At 48.0% G+C, this 17,841-nt stretch overlaps 1 protein-coding gene across 11 annotated transcripts in view; it reads right to left on the bottom strand.

The window, feature by feature from the left end:
* The window catches only part of KMT2C (lysine methyltransferase 2C), an 803,286-nt gene that overhangs the window by 732,905 nt on the left and 52,540 nt on the right, over window positions 1–17,841 (bottom strand). For 10 of the 11 annotated variants that reach the window (XM_033931654.1, XM_033931660.1, XM_033931657.1 and 7 more), the window contains exon 1: window positions 17,143–17,283. The exons of the other annotated variant lie outside the window; for it this stretch is intronic. In XM_033931654.1, the coding sequence (XP_033787545.1) occupies window positions 17,143–17,201 (59 nt within the window). In that variant the 5' untranslated portion in view covers window positions 17,202–17,283. Of the gene's footprint in view, window positions 1–17,142; window positions 17,284–17,841 lie in introns of those variants that run through there. 11 annotated transcript variants of the gene reach the window in all.

Here is a 17,841-nt window from a genome sequence, read left to right as displayed (position 1 = left end):
AGGGAGGCACCTCAATGTGCTGGGAAGCGGGATCCCGCCTGCCATCACTAAGATGCTCGTGTCCAGCGGGGGACACGAAGATGAAACCAGGCGAACCTCGGGACATTCACCGTGGAGACCCCTGATCCCAAAAGGATCAGCATCAGCTCGGCCGAGGCCGAAGACCGCTGAGACACCAGCCGACACAAGCGCCGACCGGCAGCCTGCCGAGGCAGAGGCAGAAAAGACCGGAGGCGGACCGATGACAGAGGGCCTACCCTCCGGCATAAACAAACAAGGGCCTCCTGTGAGGCCGAGACAAAGATCCAGGTCCGCCCCGACGGATACCCGAGACTGGGGCGGGCTGAGTCAGACCCACTCCCGTACTAGAACTAGTGCAGGCCTCGAAGGGCCAGACGCAGATGGGAGGAAGGAAATGCCCGACCGACAGAAGGGAGGCTATACTCCCGGTGCGTAGACACGGAGACACCCCTCCCGAAGGGAGGGGAGGAATCCCCAGAAGGAGAGCCGCCCAGAGGCTATGCGAGAATAGACAAAAAGACGACCAGGAGTTGCCGAAGCCGGCGGCTAACCCCAATCCCGGCGCTGCAGCAGCTATTGCGGCTGCTGCGAAGGGGGCCGAGGTAACACAAGGAAGGTATCCGGAGGCCCCCTCCGGAGGAGTCCAAACCCCCGGGGCAGACGGGATTCAGCTGAAGGCGTCCCGATAGGTCGCAATCTGAGAGGCGGTTAGTGGCCACCGCAAGAGAGGCCTCAATAAGCGCTGAACTCACGCAAGTAAAAACGGCGAGACGAGCCTGGCGGCTCGGAACCTCAGCCACACTCGGCGCCAAGCGAGAGGCCGCATGGCGGGAGCAATAGAACCGGAGCAGGGAGAGAGTCTGAACCCTCTCGAACCGAAGCCGGAGATGCCCAGGTGCAAACCCGCAGTCGACACCGAGGCCCAAAACCCAGCCGCTGCCGTGGGAGAAAGCCCCCAGCGACGTTGCTGCATCAAGCCACAGTCGACTTCGAAACACAAGGCCATAGTCAACCACAGGGCACAAAGCCCCAAGCGACGTCAAGTCACAAAGCCCCCGTCGACGGTACGAAGCCTCAGCAACGACGAGGCACAGAGCTCCAGCCGACGATGAGGCCCCGAGCCTCAGTCGACGTCGAGGCACAAGCCTCAGGCGACGTCGAAGCACAAGCGTCAAGGGACGCGGAGCACACGGCCGCAGCCGACGTCGAAGGCACAAAGCATCCGCCGAGACACCCAGCCTCCGTCGACGTCGAGACCTCAAGCCCCAGTCGACATTGAGGCAGAAAATCCAAGCACAAAGCCTTAGACGATGTCGAGGCACCCAGCCGCCTTCTACATCGAGGCGCAAGGCCTCAGGCGGCGAAGAGGCACAAGCCTCAGGCGACGTCGAAGCACAAGCGTCAAGGGGCGCGGAGCACACGGTCGCAGCCAGCCTCCGTCGACTTCGAGACCTCAAGCCCCAGTCAACATTGAGGCAGAAAATCCTGCACAAAGCCATAGACGCCTTCAAGGCACGAAGCCCCAGGCGGCGGCGAGGCACCAAGCCCCACGCGACGGCGCGGCACCAAGCCCCAGTCGACTGCGCGGCACCAAGCCCCAGTCGACTGCGAGGCACGAAGCCCCAGTCGACTGCGAGGCACGAAGCCCGGTCGACGTGGAGGCCCGCAACCTCATGCTACGTCGAGGCATGAAGCCTCCATCGACGTCGAGGCACGAAGCCTCCGTCGAGTTTGAGGCACGAAGCTCCAGTCGACGTCGAGAACGAAGGTCCAGGCGATGTCGAGGCACATCGAGGGTCAGAAGGCAGCACCGTACCAATGAACTGGTAAGAAAGGAGCAGCAGTGTGCTCCATAAGGGCAACCTCGATCTGAGTATTCCCATGGAAGGAGGCACGCTCAGAAGGTCTCGTAGAGGCGGGCACGACTGCCCTCGATGCGTCAGTCGACGTCGAGGCACGAAGCCTCAGTCGACGTCGGGGCACGAAGCCCCAGTCAAGGTCAAGGTCAAGGCACGAAGCCCGGTCGACGCCGAGGCACGAAGCCCCAGTCGACCTCGAGGCACGAAGCCTCAGTCGAGCTCGAGGCACGAAGCCCCAGTCGACGTCGAGGCACGAAGCCTCAGTCGACGTCGAGGCATTAAGCCTCAGTTGACGCCGAGGCACGAAGCCCGGTCGACGCCGAGGCACGAAGCCCCAGTCGACGCCGAGGCACGAAGCCTCAGTCGACGTCGAGGCACGAAGCCTCAGTCGACGTACGAAGCCTCAGTCGACGTCGAGGCACGAAGCCGCAGTCGACGTCGAGGCACGAAGCCTCAGCCGACGTCGAGGCACGCAGCCTCAGACGACCTCGCGGCACGAAGCCACAGTCAACGTCGAGGCCCGAAGCCTCAGTCGACGTCGAGGTACGAAGCCTGTCGACGTCGAGGCACGAAGCCTCAGTCGACGTCGAGGCACGAAGCCTCAGTCGACGTACGAAGCCTCAGTCGACGTCGAGGCACGAAGCCGCAGTCGACGTCGAGGCACGAAGCCTCAGCCGACGTCGAGGCACGCAGCCTCAGACGACCTCGCGGCACGAAGCCACAGTCAACGTCGAGGCCCGAAGCCTCAGTCGACGTCGAGGTACGAAGCCTGTCGACGTCGAGGTACGAAGCCTGTCGACGTCGAGGCACGAAGCCTCGATCGACGTCGAGGCACGAAGCCTCAGTCGACACTGATGTACGAAGCCTCAGTCGACGCCGAGGCACGAAGCCTCAGTCGACGCCGAGGCACGAAGCCTCAGTCGATGCCGAGGCACGAAGCCTCAGTCAACGTCGAGGCAGGAAACCCTCATCGACGTCGAGGCACGAAGCCTCAGTCGACGTCGAGGTACGAAGCCTCAGTCGACGTCGAGGTACGAAGCCTGTCGACGTCAAGGCACGAAGCCTCGATCGACGTCGAGGCACGAAGCCTCAGTCGACACTGATGTACGAAGCCTCAGTCGACGCCGAGGCACGAAGCTCCAGCCGACGTCGAGGCACATCGAGGTTCCGAAGTCAGCACCGTACCCATGAACAGGTAAGAAAGGTGCAGCAGTGCGCTCCATAAGGGCAACCTCGATATGAGTATTCCCATGGGAGGAGGCACGCTTTGAAGGTCTCGTAGAGGCGGGCACGACTGCACTCGATGCCTGGAATGCCTGAGACTCAGCCGATGGCATTACCGAGGTTATGCAGCTAGAAGACAAAAAGAAAGCAAGAAGACTTACCAAGGATCGAAGCTACTCAGTCCGATTCCCACGAAGGAACAAGGGTCCCGGCCATCCTGCTCACACGAGGTGAGCCCAGAGAGAGGCCAGGGAAGAAGAAAATACAGCTGCAGCCAAATGAGGCCTAGCCGCATGGCTGAGGCCCAAGAAGGGCCGGCCGGATAGAAACACAATAAAAAGTCCTTTTTTTTTTTTTGAAAACAAAGAAACACACGATCAAGTAACAGCGCACAGCGACTCCCTAACAAAATAAAGAAGCCGCGGTGCTAGAAAGGCACTTAAAGAACGGAGAGAAGAGAGACAGGGCTTTCTGGCTCCGCGGAAAACTAAGAACTGAGGACCATGAGGAGGGTATGCGCCCTCTAGTGGATCATGAAGGCACACACATGCGTGGTGCAGCACTAGCAAACTTGAAAGCTTCAATCAAGTTTGCTTGAAAAGCTGTCCGCGTCGGGGCTCCGTGGATGACGTCACCGCGTCGGGGCTCCGTGGATGACGTCACCCACATGTGAGAATATGCTGCCTGCTTGTCCTGGGATAATGCTAAGTATTATCAAGAAGGGTATCACAACCAGAACGAAGGACATTATCCTGCCATTGTATCGGGAGATGGTGCGCCCGCATCTGGAGTACTGTGTCCAGTATTGGTCGCAGTACCTTAAGAAGGATATGGCGATACTCGAGAGAGTTCAGAAGAAAGCGACGTGACTAATAAAAGGTATGGAAAACCTTTTGTACGCTGAAAGATTAGATAAACTGGGGCTCTTTTCCCTGGAGAAGCAGAGGCTTAGAGGGGAAATGAAAGAGACTTACAAGATCATGAAGGGCATGGAGAAAGTGGAAAGGGACATATTCTTCGAACTTTCGAAAGCTACAAGAACAAGAGGGCATTCGGAAAAACTAAGAGGGGACAGATTCAGAACCAATGCTAGAAGTTCTTCTTCCCCCCTTTCTCTCCCCCCTTCTACACATAAGTTCATGTAATCCTTTTTCTTCTTCTCTATCCACTATTTTAAGTTCTTGTAAACCGTGTCGAGCTCCATTCTCATGGAGATGATGCGGTATATAAACTTAAGGTTTAGATTAGATTAGATTAGATTAGATTCACCCAAAGGGTGGACACCTGGAATGCGCTTCCAGAAGGTGTGATAGGACAGAGCACGCTATTGGGTTTCAAGAAGGGATTGGATGCTTTCCTGAAGGAAAAAGGGATTGAAGGGTATAGATAGAGAAATACTATACAACATACATACAGTTTGTGTGTTGTAAGGCCCGGAAGTGCCAAGCTACTTCTGAACAAACAGCTTGGCACTTCCGGGCCTTACAACACACAAACTGTTGTTAAAATTATTAATATTATCAGATGTAACCTGCTTTACTTTATAAGTCACTGTACGAGAAGTATACTGCTATACTCTTTAATTCATTGTACGTAAAGTTTCTCTTTATTGTATTGAGATGTACACTGCTAAACTCCTTAATTCATTGTACGTAAAGCCTCTCTTTATTGTATTTACATTTTCTTCATTGTATTCACAATCTCTTTTACTGTAAACCGCCTAGAAGTCGCAAGATAGCTGGCGGTATATAAAAATAAAGTTATTATTATTATTATTATTATTATACAGGTCCTGGATCTGATGGGCCACCGCGTGAGTGGACTGCTGGGCACGATGGACCCCTGGTCTGATCCAGCAGAGGCACTACTTATATTCTTATGTTAACTTTGGTTGCAGAGATTAGGAATTCTCTTAGCAAAAAGACAGGATATGGTTCTTTTACAATTTCACATTTCTTCTGCTTTTGAAATCATAAATCACCATGTCATAATTTTCAGGCTGAATAAGTTAGGTATGGTATGGTTGACTGAATTTCTATGCAAACGCTCATACAGAGTACAGAAGGTAAATTTTCTGATCTTTGGCAACCAGAATGTGGAGTTCTACAGGGCTCACCTCTCTCCCTCTTACTATTCAAGATTTACCCAAAATCATTAGGAGACTTCCTAACTTCCAAAGGCCTAGATATATTGTCATATGCTGACATCTTTCTGCTATGCGCAGCACTGGACTCTTACTCTAAGACACTTGAATCTCTAAGGCTACTGGAGTGGTAGACACCTGGGCTACAGACAATTTTCTGAAACTAAAACCAAATAAGTAAAAAAATAAAATTATCTGGTTTGGTGATTATGAAGTTCTCCCTAGTAAATGTTTCAAACTGCCTACAGGTGAATCTCTCCAAATTAAAACTAAATCCAAAGTATTAGGTGTTATACTACACTCAGGACTATGAAGAATCAGGTACATTTCCTCGTTAGAAAGGTCTGCCATAAAAGTATAGCTGTTAAGAAGCATTAAAACATCTTTAGACCATATTAGCTTTTGCACAATAACTCTAGCTATATATTGTTGCCTCTGACTGACTACTGTAATTCATTATGAGGATATCACTAAGAAACTTCAGTATAGAATTCAGCTTTTGCAAATTATGGCAGCCAACGAACTAAAATGATGACAGAATAACTCATGCATAATATAGAAATAAATTCAAATTTGCTTGCATTATTTTTAAGGCACTGGCTGGCCAAAGTTCATCATCATTAAAGGCAAGCTGTCTTCTACTTCATAATGTATGCACCATGAGACTTCACAAGAGCAGTCTTACTATACCCATCAATAAAATCTGTCAAATATAAAAGACACCATGAATGCACCTGGGTGCTAAAATATGGATTGCATCTTCTAACGGTAATTAGAACTTTATCTACCTACTGCATATTTCATAAATTACTGAAAACTTCTCTCTTTTTGAGCAATAGGCTTCACTCAAACCATGATAAGAACATAAGAATGGCCTTATTGGGTCAGACCAATGGTCCATCAAGCCTAGTAGCCCATTCTCACGGTGGCCAATCCAGGTCACTAGTACCTGGCCCAAACCCAAAGAGTAGCAACATTCCATGTTACCAATCCAGGGTAAGCAGTGGCTTCCCCCATGTCTTTCTTAATAACAGATTATGGACTTTTTATCCAGGAATTGTCCAAACCTTTCAGTATTTTTGTTCTTACTCACTCTTTGTAAATTTTTGTAATCTTTAGTAAACTGCTTTGAAGATAATGCAGTATATAAGTCACCATTAGCATATTTAACAAACAAAAAATTTACAGAACATTTTTTGAATTTGAGATGCTTTATGTATAATGATAAAGCAAAGGTGTCCTGTCAGCACCCCTAACCAAAGAAAGAAGTGCTTTTATCAATACCAAAGTTTCAGTTTTAACTTTAATGTGTTTTGGCAAGTCTCTTATCCTAGATGACCATCTTGACATAGGAATAGCATATCAGCTGAAGTACACAATATATGTTGTGTCAAATGAAGTGTATCCAGATGTGATTCATATTTTTATTAGTACACTGAAATATCTTCCAAAGCATGCACAATAGATTTTTTTGCAGAGGCATAATTTGCCTGCAGCATTAAAAGAAGACCAGTTCACAGTATGCTCTAAACCCCCCCCCCCCCCCCAAAAAAAAAAAAAATAAAAAAAAAACACTAGTTACAGCTGTGGAATCTGCAAGTCTGTTATAATTATGAAAAGTGTTGGAATCATTTTTGGTGAAGCTTGCCTTAATAAGCTACTTTAAAATCTATAAACATTGCTTTTTCTTTAAACTAAACAGTACAACTAATGGAAACTTTGTAACAAGTAACTATTCTTCACTTTGTAGTTCTGTAAATATGAGAAACACCAATCATATTATAAAGGCAGTCCCCGGTTTAAGAATGCCCAACTTATGTCAAATTTGTACTTATGAGCCGGGGTCCTGCCTCTCCCTTCCAGTTCCAATGAGCCCCTTCTTCCTCCCTTTTTGTCCAAACATGACCCTCCTCCTCCCTTCCGTGTCCCAATATGCCCCTCATAGTCTTTCCTTCCGTTCTGCATCCCAAATTCGTACCTCCCATGAGTGATTATATCCTCTGGCCGGCTCCCTCCTCCCAATTGTACTTCTCTTTGCAAAGCCGCAGCCATGGTTCCTGCATGTGGCATGCTGCTGAACCAGAAGCCTGACCCTCGTGCCTCCCACAAGTATTTACCTCCTCTGGCTGGCTTTCTCTTTCCAGTTGTACTTCTATTTGCAAAGCCACAGCCATTGGTTCCTGCACACGGCTGACCTGGAAGCCTTCCCTCTGATGTGAGAGAAGACTTCAGGGTCAGCTGCAAGCAGGAACCAGCAGCCGCGGTTTTGCAAAGATAAGTGCGACTGGAAAGAGAAAGCCAACCAGAGGAGGTAAACACCCATAGGAGGGATGAATTTGGGACTCAGAATGGAGGGAAAGATGACGAGGGCACGTTGGGACACGGGAAGGAGGAGGAGAGTCGCACTTGGACAGGAAGGGAGGGAGCACAAACTTCAGACAAGGGATGGAAGGAAGAAAAGAGGGAGGGAGCATAAACTTGGGACATAGGATGGAACAATGGAGGGATTGAGGGAAAGATGCTGAGGTGGGGAGGGAATAGAAAGGGAGAATTGTTGAGCATGGGTGCCTGAGTGAGAGGGAAAAAGATGGTGCACATGGGGAAATGAAGAAAGTGGTGAATTGTTGGGCATAGGGAGGGAGAAAGAAATATTGGACATGGTAGTGGAAGAGGCGTGAGGTACAGATGCATGAGGAAGAAAGATGAGCGGGAGAAATGTTGGATGTAGTGGTGGAGAGGGAACAGTGGGACAGATGAAGAACAAACGTGCAAACCTATCTTTTTTTATTTAAACTACAGTACTTTGTTTTGAGGATTATTTTCTTAATGTTTAATGTTCTTTAATGTTTTTATAAACTCTGTACTGTACAGGAACCGAGTTACATACAAATTCAACTTAAGAACGGTTTAAAAAAATGGAACTCATTCTTAACCCAGGACCACCTCTATATTCCTCAATCAATTATTTTATTTACAAGAGGAGAAGAATAAAAAAGCATTTATCAGGTTAAGATCCTCTTCAGTTCCATTAATATATACTCACAAATAAGAATGGTTGGGAAAAAAAAAGTATAAATACAAAAACTAGTAACATTAAAATAGGGAAAACCTAAAAAGCTTTAACAAGCTGATCAATTTCTTTGACTGGGTGACCAGAGAATTGGATAGAGGGAGTGCACTAGATGTGGTATATTTAGATTTTAGCAAAGCTTTTGACAGTGTTCCACACAGATGTATAATAAATAAACTGAGTGCCCTTGTCAATGGAGATCATCCTGAGGAAAAGGATGTTACCAGTGGTGTGCCTCAAAGTTCTGCTCTTGGACTTGTTCTTTTTAACAATTTTATAAGCAATATTGCTGAAGAGCTGTCAAAGGGAAATTGGATGATACCAAAACCTGCAATACAGTAAACAACCCGGATGGTGTGAATAACATGAAGACAGACCTAGCGAAGCTTGAAGAATGGTCTGAAATTTGGCATTTACAATTTAATGTTAAGAAACGCAAGGTCATGCACTTGGTCTGCAAAAACACAAAGGAATGGTACAGTTTACTGAGTGAAGAACTTATGTGCACAACAGAAGAGCGGGACTTGCGATTGTATGTGATGATCTTCAGGTGGTCAAACTTGAAAAGGTGACGGTGAAAGCTAGAAGGATGCTAGGGTACATAGGGGGAGGTATGGCCAGTAAGAAAAAGGAGGTATTGATTTCCCTGTATAAGATTCTGGTGAAACCTCATTTAGAATATTGTGTGCCATTCTGGAGACCGCACTTTCAAAAAGATATAGAAAGGATGGAGTCGGTCCAGAGGAAGGCTACTAAAATGTGTGGTTTTCATCATACTTTGGAGGAAAGGCTAGAAAGGGGAGATATGTTCATGTAATCCTTTTTCTTCTTCTCTACCCACTATTTTAAGTTCTTGTAAACCGTGTCGAGCTCCATTCTCATGGAGATGATGCGGTATATAAACTTAAGGTTTAGATTAGATTAGATATGATTGAGATGTTTAAATACCTACATGACATAAATGCGCATGAGTCGAGTCTTTTATATCTTAAATAATAAAATGCTAGCCCGCGCATGCGCAGTAGCGAAACGTGTTCCCTGATCCCTTTTCTGTTGGGATGTGGCCGCACGACTGCGCATGTGCTAGATGGCGCGTTGAGGAGTCATAATGCGGACCCGGAAGAGCGAAGGAAGCCTCACACTGAGCAACTGTATTTACACTGTGCAACGAGCCTCTGCAACGGTCCCGGGTTCCTCTCAGCCCACCCTTCTCGCGGTCTGGCCGGCTACCTTAGTTCTTTGCCGCCGCCGCCACCACCCCCTTCCCTTCCCGCGGTCGACAAAACTCTTGCCTCCAGCAGCCGCCGCAGCACTGTAAACACGCTGTTTCGCGGCCTCTACTGCCTTCATTTGCTCTTCCGTTTCTCTGATGACATCATCAGGGACACGGAAGAGCAAATCGGGACAGTAGAGGCCGCGAAGCAGCGTGTTTACAGCGCTGCGGCGGCTGCTGGAGGCAAGAGGTTTGTCGACTGCGGGAAGGGAAGGGGGTGGCGGCGGCGGCAAGGGACTAGGGGAGCTGGCCAGACCGCGAGAAGAGAAAATCGCGTGAGCCACGAAGAGACAGGGAGGAACTGGGAAGAAGGAAGAGGGAAAGGGGCCTGCTTTGGGGTAAGGGTGTGCTTGGAGGCACACAACTTTGCTTGGGGGGGGAGACAGAAGGGGGGCCACGGAGAGACAGGGAAGAACTGGAGCTGGAGAGGGAAAGGGGCCTGCTTTGGGGTAAGGGTGTGCTTGGAGGCACACAGCTTTGCTTGGGGGTGGAGACAGAAGGGGGGCCACGGAGAGACAGGGAGGAACTGGAGCTGGAGAGGGAAAGGGGCCTGCTTTGGAGAAGGGCTGTGCTTGGAGGCAGACAGCTTTGCTTGGGGGGGGAGACAGAAGGGGGACCACAGAGAGACAGGGAGGAGCGGGAGAGGGAAAGGGGCCTGCTTTGGGGGAGGGGTGTGCTTGGAGGCAGACAGCTTTGCTTGGGGGGGAGACAGAAGGGGAGGCCACAGAGATACAGTCAGGGAGGAACTGGAGGGCCAGAGGGAAAGGGGTCTGCTTTGGGGGAGGGGTGTGTTGGGAGGTAGATAGCTTTGCTTAGGGGGGGGGAGACAAAATGGGGGGCCACGGAGAGACAGTCAGGGAGGAATTGGAGGGGTAGAGGAAAAGGGGTCTGCTTTGGGGGGGAGGGGTGTGCTGGGAGGCAGACAGCTTTGCTTGGGAGGGGAGACAGAAGAGGGACCACGGAGACACTGTCAGGGAGGAATTGGAGGGGTAGAGGGAAAGGGGGCTGCTTCGGGGGGGAGGGGTGCGCTGGGAGGCAGATCATTTTGCTTAGGGAGGGAAGACAGAAGGGGGGCTACGGAGAGACAGTTAGGGAGGAACTGGAGGGGGAGAGGGAAAGGGGGCTGCTTTCTAGCACCCGTTAATGTAACGGGCTTAAAGACTAGTATATATATTTTTTTTAATTGAGTTTTCAAAACTACAGTGCTAAGAATACATACTTCAAAAGGAGACATAATCAAAAGAAAAATCCAGAAAAAGAAAACACCCCCTCCCCACCTTTAACCCTCGCACACAGAGATAGAACACTGAACAGCAACCACTCAGAACGGGGATTTCATAGATACTCTAAACTTTATAGTATTAGCACATCGTACACCGTCCAGTTGCAGTCAGTTTACATATCAACTGAACATAATTCAACTGGCGAAGCAGATCTTGTTGAGAAGGCACATTTGGAGAACGCCAACATCGTGCCAGTGCCAAATGTGCAACAGTAAAAATATACACTGCTAAGTGATGTTCTTGTGATGAGTATCCAAGGTACAACTGAATTTAACAAGCAACACTGCATCAACATAGAGTAGTGTTTACCCGTTATGCTTACTAACACTCACTCCGCCATATATTAATAGTTTCTGAACAATGGACAGGCCCACCAGATATGCCAAAAATCTCTCACTTGCCCACATCCTCTCCAACATGATTCCGAGGAGTGCCAATAAATGTGCAGCAAATGCTTTGGGGGTCATATACCACCTATAGTATATCTTATAGCCATTTTCTATTAAGGAGGAGGACAGGGGTATAGCAAACACCTCCCATTGTGATTTATAGGAGTCAACAGGGACCTCCTAAAGGAGGAGTGCCCAATACAGACAGGATAGGCTCCGCACGTGGAGGGGTTTCTTAAATGCCCTTTCCAACATTGCTTCCCCCAGTCTAAGGTCCCAGAATGCTCACTTAATAGAACTATGCATAGTTGTGTATAGGTAAAAGCATCTCAATCAGGAAGGTCATATTTCTGTTGAAGATTGCCTATCTCCCTCCTGCCAAATTTGATCCAAAGTACACAATCCTGCCTTCAACCAACTATATCTCATCTCATCCCCAAGGGTGAAGCCATGTATAAAACTAATTGGGATGCGTGTAAAGTACCGTATTTTAACGTAGATAACGCGCACCCGTGTAAAACGCGCACACGGGTATAGCGCGCAGAAAACACAAATTTATGTACAGAAATTTTTATATACCGCGCACACCCGTATACCGCGCATGCTGCCCGACTCTCCCGTCGCTGCCCGACTATCCTTTCGCCCGCCCCGACTCTCCTCTGGCCACCCCGACTCTCCTTTCGCCCGCCCCGACTCTCCTCTCCCCCTTGAAGTCCTGTCCCCACCCTGAAAACCTGATGCCCCCCCCCCCGACGTCCAATTCACTCCAACGCAGGACCGCTCGCACCCCCACCCCGAAGGACCGCTCGCACGCACTTCCACCCGCACCCCCACCCTGAAGGACCGCTCGCACCCCCACAGCCTCCCGACCCCCCCCCCATCATGTAGAAGCTCCTACCAGTGTCCTGCTGCTTTCTCTTGGCGGTCCCGGCCCTTCCGTGAGCCCTGCGCCTGCGCTGCTTCCTCTTCCAGCGATTCATCCTTTCTCTAACGTCAAGCCCTCTTGCCCCGCCGACTCCCCGACACGATCGGGGCAAGAGGGAGCTCAAGCCCTCTTGCCCCAGCCAATCGGGGCAAGAGGGAGCTCAAGCCCTCTTGCCCCCCCCCCGACACGATCGGGGCAAAAGGGAGCCCAAGCCCTCTTGCCCCACCGACTCCCCAACTCCCCAACAATATCGGGCCAGGAGGGAGCCCAAACCCTCCTGGCCAAGGCGACCCCCTACCCCCACCCCGCACTACATTACGGGCAGGAGGGATCCCAGGCCCTCCTGCCCTCGACGCAAACCCCCCCTCCCCCCAACGACCGCCCCCCCCCAAGAACCTCCGACCACCCCCCAAGCCGACCCGCGACCCCCCTGGCCGACCCCCATGACACCCCCACCCCCCTTCCCCGTACCTTTGTGTAGTTGGCCGGACAGACGGGAGCCAAACCCGCCTGTCCGGCAGGCAGCCAACGACGGAATGAGGCCGGATTGGCCCATCCGTCCCAAAGCTCCGCCTACTGGTGGGGCCTAAGGCGCCTGGGCCAATTAGAATAGGCCCGGGAGCCTTAGGTCCCTCCTGGGGGCGGGGCCTGAGGCACATGGGCCCAACCCGGTTTGTAAAAACACGTATAACGCGCGCGTTATATGCGTGAAAATACGGTAGATACACTCAGGAAACATTTGCCTACATAAAGCATACCAAGTACCCCAAATTACTTTCAAAAATGTTCCGAGATAGGAGCCCATGGGAGTCTCCTTAAGGTGATATCGTGGAGGAAAGCTTGTTTGATATGAACCCAAGGCCGATCTATGTATAAGCCATGCAACTATATCCAATAGCAGCGCTGCCTTATAATAAAGGGCAAAGTGGGGGCACTCCCGTTCCTCCATTTAGCTTAGCTTGATATAAAATTGCTCTGTGCACCCTAGGAGGCTTTCTATGCCAAATATAAGCAAAACATTTTGCATGTAAACATTCAACAAAATACCCGCGGGATCAAGATGGGCAGGGCCAGAAATAGATTTGGGCAACATCATTTTAATGGCCACAATATGGCCTAGCCATCCCAACATCAATCCCTCTCACCTGTTCAATCAGGAATCAAGTCTCTTATTTTAAAGGAAGCTCTGAAATGAGAGGGCATAGAATGAAGTCTAGAGGTGATAGACTCAGGAGTGAGTAATCTAAGGAAATACTTTTTTTACAGAAAGGGTGGTGGATGCATGGAACGGTCTCCTGGAGGAGTGGTGGAGACAGAGACTGTGTCTGAATTCAAGAAAGCATAGGATAGGCATGTGGGATCTCTCAGAGAGAGGAAGAAATAATGGTTACTGCGGATGGGCAGACAGGATGGTCCATTTTGGCCTTTATCTGCCGTTATGTTTCTATAAGGTCTTCAAACCATACAATATAATTTGTCAGTGGCATCCACATCCTAAAAATTTTAAACTATCCAGTAGTTTTACAAAGCTGTGCTGCCAAGCAGCGCATGCTAAATGCTGAGCCGCCCATTCTGTTCCTCCAAGTGGCTTGGGAAACGCAGCTTTGTAAAAAACTACTGCTACTACTAATCATTTCTGTAGCACTACTAGATATCCACAGCGCTGTACATCAAAGCACAGAAGAGACAGTCCCTGCTCAAAAGATGAGAGAAACTGAGGAGCTGCTGAGTGAATACACTTATAGGTCAGTTAAAGGAGTTTGAACTGTATGTAGAAATTGATAGGGAGTCAATGAAGTGACTTGAGGAGAGGGGTAATGCATACATAGCGACACTGATGGAATATGAGGCGTACAGCAGATTTATAGACCAGGTCATCACCAATAGGATCTCGACTCGGTTAACAGTAAGAGAAAAAGAAGAATGGGTTAGATTACAAAAATATAGCTAATTTCCAAAATGTTTAGCAAACAGAAATGTCTTTAAAGCGGCAGCAGAGTTCTGAACAGATTGAAGGGGAGACAGATGGTTTAGTGGAAGGCCAGAGAGAAGCAGGCTGCAATAGTCTAGATGAGAGGTGATGAGTGGCATGGATGAGGGTCTTGGCAGTGCGCTCAGAAAAGAAGTGTCTGATTTTAGTGATATTGTAGAGAAAGAAACAACAGGTTTTGGTAGTCTGTTGTTCACAGAAATAGTGAATGGGGACGAGGAGAGTCAGGTTTAGGTGAAAAGATAAGGAGCTCAGTCTTGGACATGTTTAATTTTAGATGGCAACAAGACAGGCGATGTCAGACAAGAAGGTTGAAACCCGGGAATGCATATCTTATGAGATTTCAAGTGTAGAGAGATAGATCTGCGCCTCGTCAGAATAGAGGTGATATTGAAAGCCATGGAAGGAGATTAGAGCACCAAGGGAAGAAGCGTAGATGGGAAAGGAAGTGGTTCCAGGACAGAGCCCTGAGGTACACCAACCGGCAGCAGGATGGCGGTGGAGGAGGATCCACCACATCATATGCTAAAGGTGCAATGGGAAAGATGGGATGAAAATCATGAGATAATAGAGCCCTGAAATCCAAGTGAGGACAGTGTTATCAATGAGTAGGTGGTGATTTACCATGTCAAAAGCTGCAGATCAAGAAGGATGAGAATGGAGTAGAAACCTTTGAATTTGGCCAGGAGCAGGTCATTGGAGATTTTCATAAGGGTAGTTTCGGTAGAATGGAGAGAGCTAAAGCCCAATAGAAGCAGGTCAAGGATAGCTCAAGATGAAAGGAAGTGAAGAAAATGGAGGTGAACAACACGTTAACGTAGCTTGGAGACAGGACGATAGCTGGAAGTGTAGGTAGGATCCAGAAAGGGTTTTCTGAGGAGTGGTGTAACAATGGCATGTTTATTTATTTATTAGGTTGGATTTCTAGCCCTGTCCTTCCAGAAGAGACCAGAATGGATTATAAGTTTACATACACAGTTGAAGGTTTAGCAACAGGTTATAATTTCACATACCACAGATATATAGAATAACAGATTAAAAGGTTGAAGAGTTGTAGGAGAAATTCCTATGTACATGTTTTGGGTACTGAGCACGGTAGCATGGCAAACGACGGGCAACAAGGATGCAAATTCACATATATGATATACAGAATAATTAAGGGTGTGTCAGGCTCAGATGGAGTGGAGAGTGATAGGTTGAGGATATAACAGATAGAGGGAATGACAATAGGAGACAGTGGTAAGTAGATGGGTGGGGACGGGATCAGAGGAACAGGTGGCGAGTTTGGAGGAGGAAAGAAAATGTGTAGTTTCCTCCTAAGAAATTTCAGGAAAGGAAGATATAAGGTGAAAAGGGATGAGGAGGGAGGGCGAGCTGGGGGAGATGGTTCGGTTGAGAGTGCAAGATAATTTTGTGAACCTTGTCATAGATGTACTCGGCCATAGTCTGGCGGGATAATGAAAGAGGAGTTGAATGGAAGTGAGGTACCTTGCGTAAAGAGTTCAGTGTGGCAAAAAGGCAGCGAGGGTTGGAGCCAAATCAGTCAGGCAGATATAGTAATCTTGTTTGGCAAGTGTAGATTGGAAGGAGGTCAGGGAGAATTTGAAATGAGTGACCATCTATATTTCTTACATTTTATAACAAAAATGTGTTTCCAGCATGAAAAAAAGATCTTTCAGAATTAAGCTGTGAAGTATTGAAACTTAGGACAAGTATATATTTTCTCTGTCAACTCATACGTGTGTAAACAAAGGACATAAAGACCATTCTACAGTACTACTGCTCTCTTATCTAAGACTACCCTTTCTACATTTAAACAGAGCAGCTCTCACTCTGCAAATTAATATGCTATGCTAAACTGGGCATTCATAACTGGATCTATAAAACACTGTCAGAGGAAAAAATATATATTTTTTAAAAGGCATGACTTCAATAAAGTCTGAAAAGTGAAACCTGAGATATTTGGGAAAATAGTGAACCACATAGGTAACACCACACAAAAATACATCATCAGCTAGCCTGGCACTTTTTCTCACACATTTAAATCTCCCCAATAGTTTAGATAGTTCCATGATGCTGGTGAGAAAAGAGCAAAAGCACTTCTAAAGCAGCAATGCTTAAAATTTATTTTAAGATAACCTCAAAGTGAGAATCTGGTAAGAAAAGGAGAGAGAGAAACTCCTGAAAGCTACTAGAAAGTACTTTTGGTGGACACGACCCTAGGAAGTAGTAGGTATGAATCAAAAGGACTATAGAAACAACATAGACAGAACATTCCCACCCCCTTTACCAAGAACAGAAGGTACAATAATAAATCAAGGTAACTAAAGAGCAACTAAATCCTCAGGAAAACGTGAAATTAAAGGCTTACAAAAAATCCACAGAAATTCAGTTAAACACTCAAACTGGAGAATGTTCTCAAACTGATAAACTAGTCAGAAATCAAGAGTATGCGCGTGCACAGAGGACTGACAAGTTTGCTGTTCTCCGCGCTTCAGCAAGTGTCAATTTTGGTGTGTTTATTTTTTTTCCTACTTCTGCTGTGGTTGCATATTTAAAACAAACGTCAAACCTGTAAACTAAATAAGCAATTAAATATGATTCGACTTATTTTAAACAAAAACCTTAAATAAAAAAACTAGTTTCCTATCACTTTGAAAAGACAACTACAAAATTTTTCCAAAAACATTTCTTTTACTCCTTTCGAAAATGACAGCGCGATTGCAGCCCCTGAACGAGGCCCCGCCGAAGTACACAAGTATTAGTAGGAAATGCGCCACCCGAATACCGGCCCTACCAACTTTCCAGCCGCTCTCCGCAGCGCAGCCCCAGAAAGCTGATAAGCAGCTGTGGCACAGCAGGGATACCCGCACTCTGACGCTGAAAGTGCCAAATTACCGTCCAGATAACACACAATTTGAAACTGAACAGTTCCCGCACCAAAATTAGCTTCGCTTTTTTTTACCTTACTGCTGTTGACAATGAGCCCAGGTTACCCTTCTTCCTCTCTCCTTGCTTCTGCATTCAGCGCCCCCCACTACCGGAGAAATATGGGGCGAACTATAGCGCTCTTCCGCGCATGCGCACCAAAACGAAAACGTCACAACCAGAAAACCGAACGCCGCTGCTTCCGGTTCCGCAGTCACTCTTACTGCGCCGGAGTCTCAATTAGTTACGTCAGAGCCCGTGAACAAACTGCTGCTAGTTCCGCTTCCGCAATCATTGCTCTTATGTGTGCTCTTTGTTGGTGTTATTTAGATATGGGTCCGATAATTGTAACGTGAAGATAATGAATGTTTGTTGGTTTCGGCTTCGAAACAGCTATGTAGTATTCATCACGGGTGCAAAGATGGACTTGAAAAGAGGTAGGGTTATGCTTTGCTCCTGCCCTCCTTTCGACAGGTTTCGTGGTGGCAAGATTGTGAAACATACTAGTGCCAGTATTCAAAGATGATATAAGTTGAAGTAAGTTGGAGCTTACAGTGTTGAAGAACGACTGGCTGGAACCAAAGCCTTAACTTAATTTTCTATGCAGTGTAGCCTGGTCTTAGAAGGACTGTACTATATCTTCCAGTATTAAAAAGCTGGGCCATAGAGAATAGAATAGAATAACCATCTAGTTAAGTGTTCTGAAATACCTATGCACTAGCAACACTGCAGAATC

The sequence above is a fragment of the Geotrypetes seraphini genome, chromosome 2 (genome assembly GCF_902459505.1).
Source record: "Geotrypetes seraphini chromosome 2, aGeoSer1.1, whole genome shotgun sequence".
Lineage (NCBI taxonomy): Eukaryota > Metazoa > Chordata > Amphibia > Gymnophiona > Dermophiidae > Geotrypetes > Geotrypetes seraphini.
Note: the sequence above shows the minus strand (reverse complement) of the source record. Positions and strands in the feature narration are given on the sequence as shown.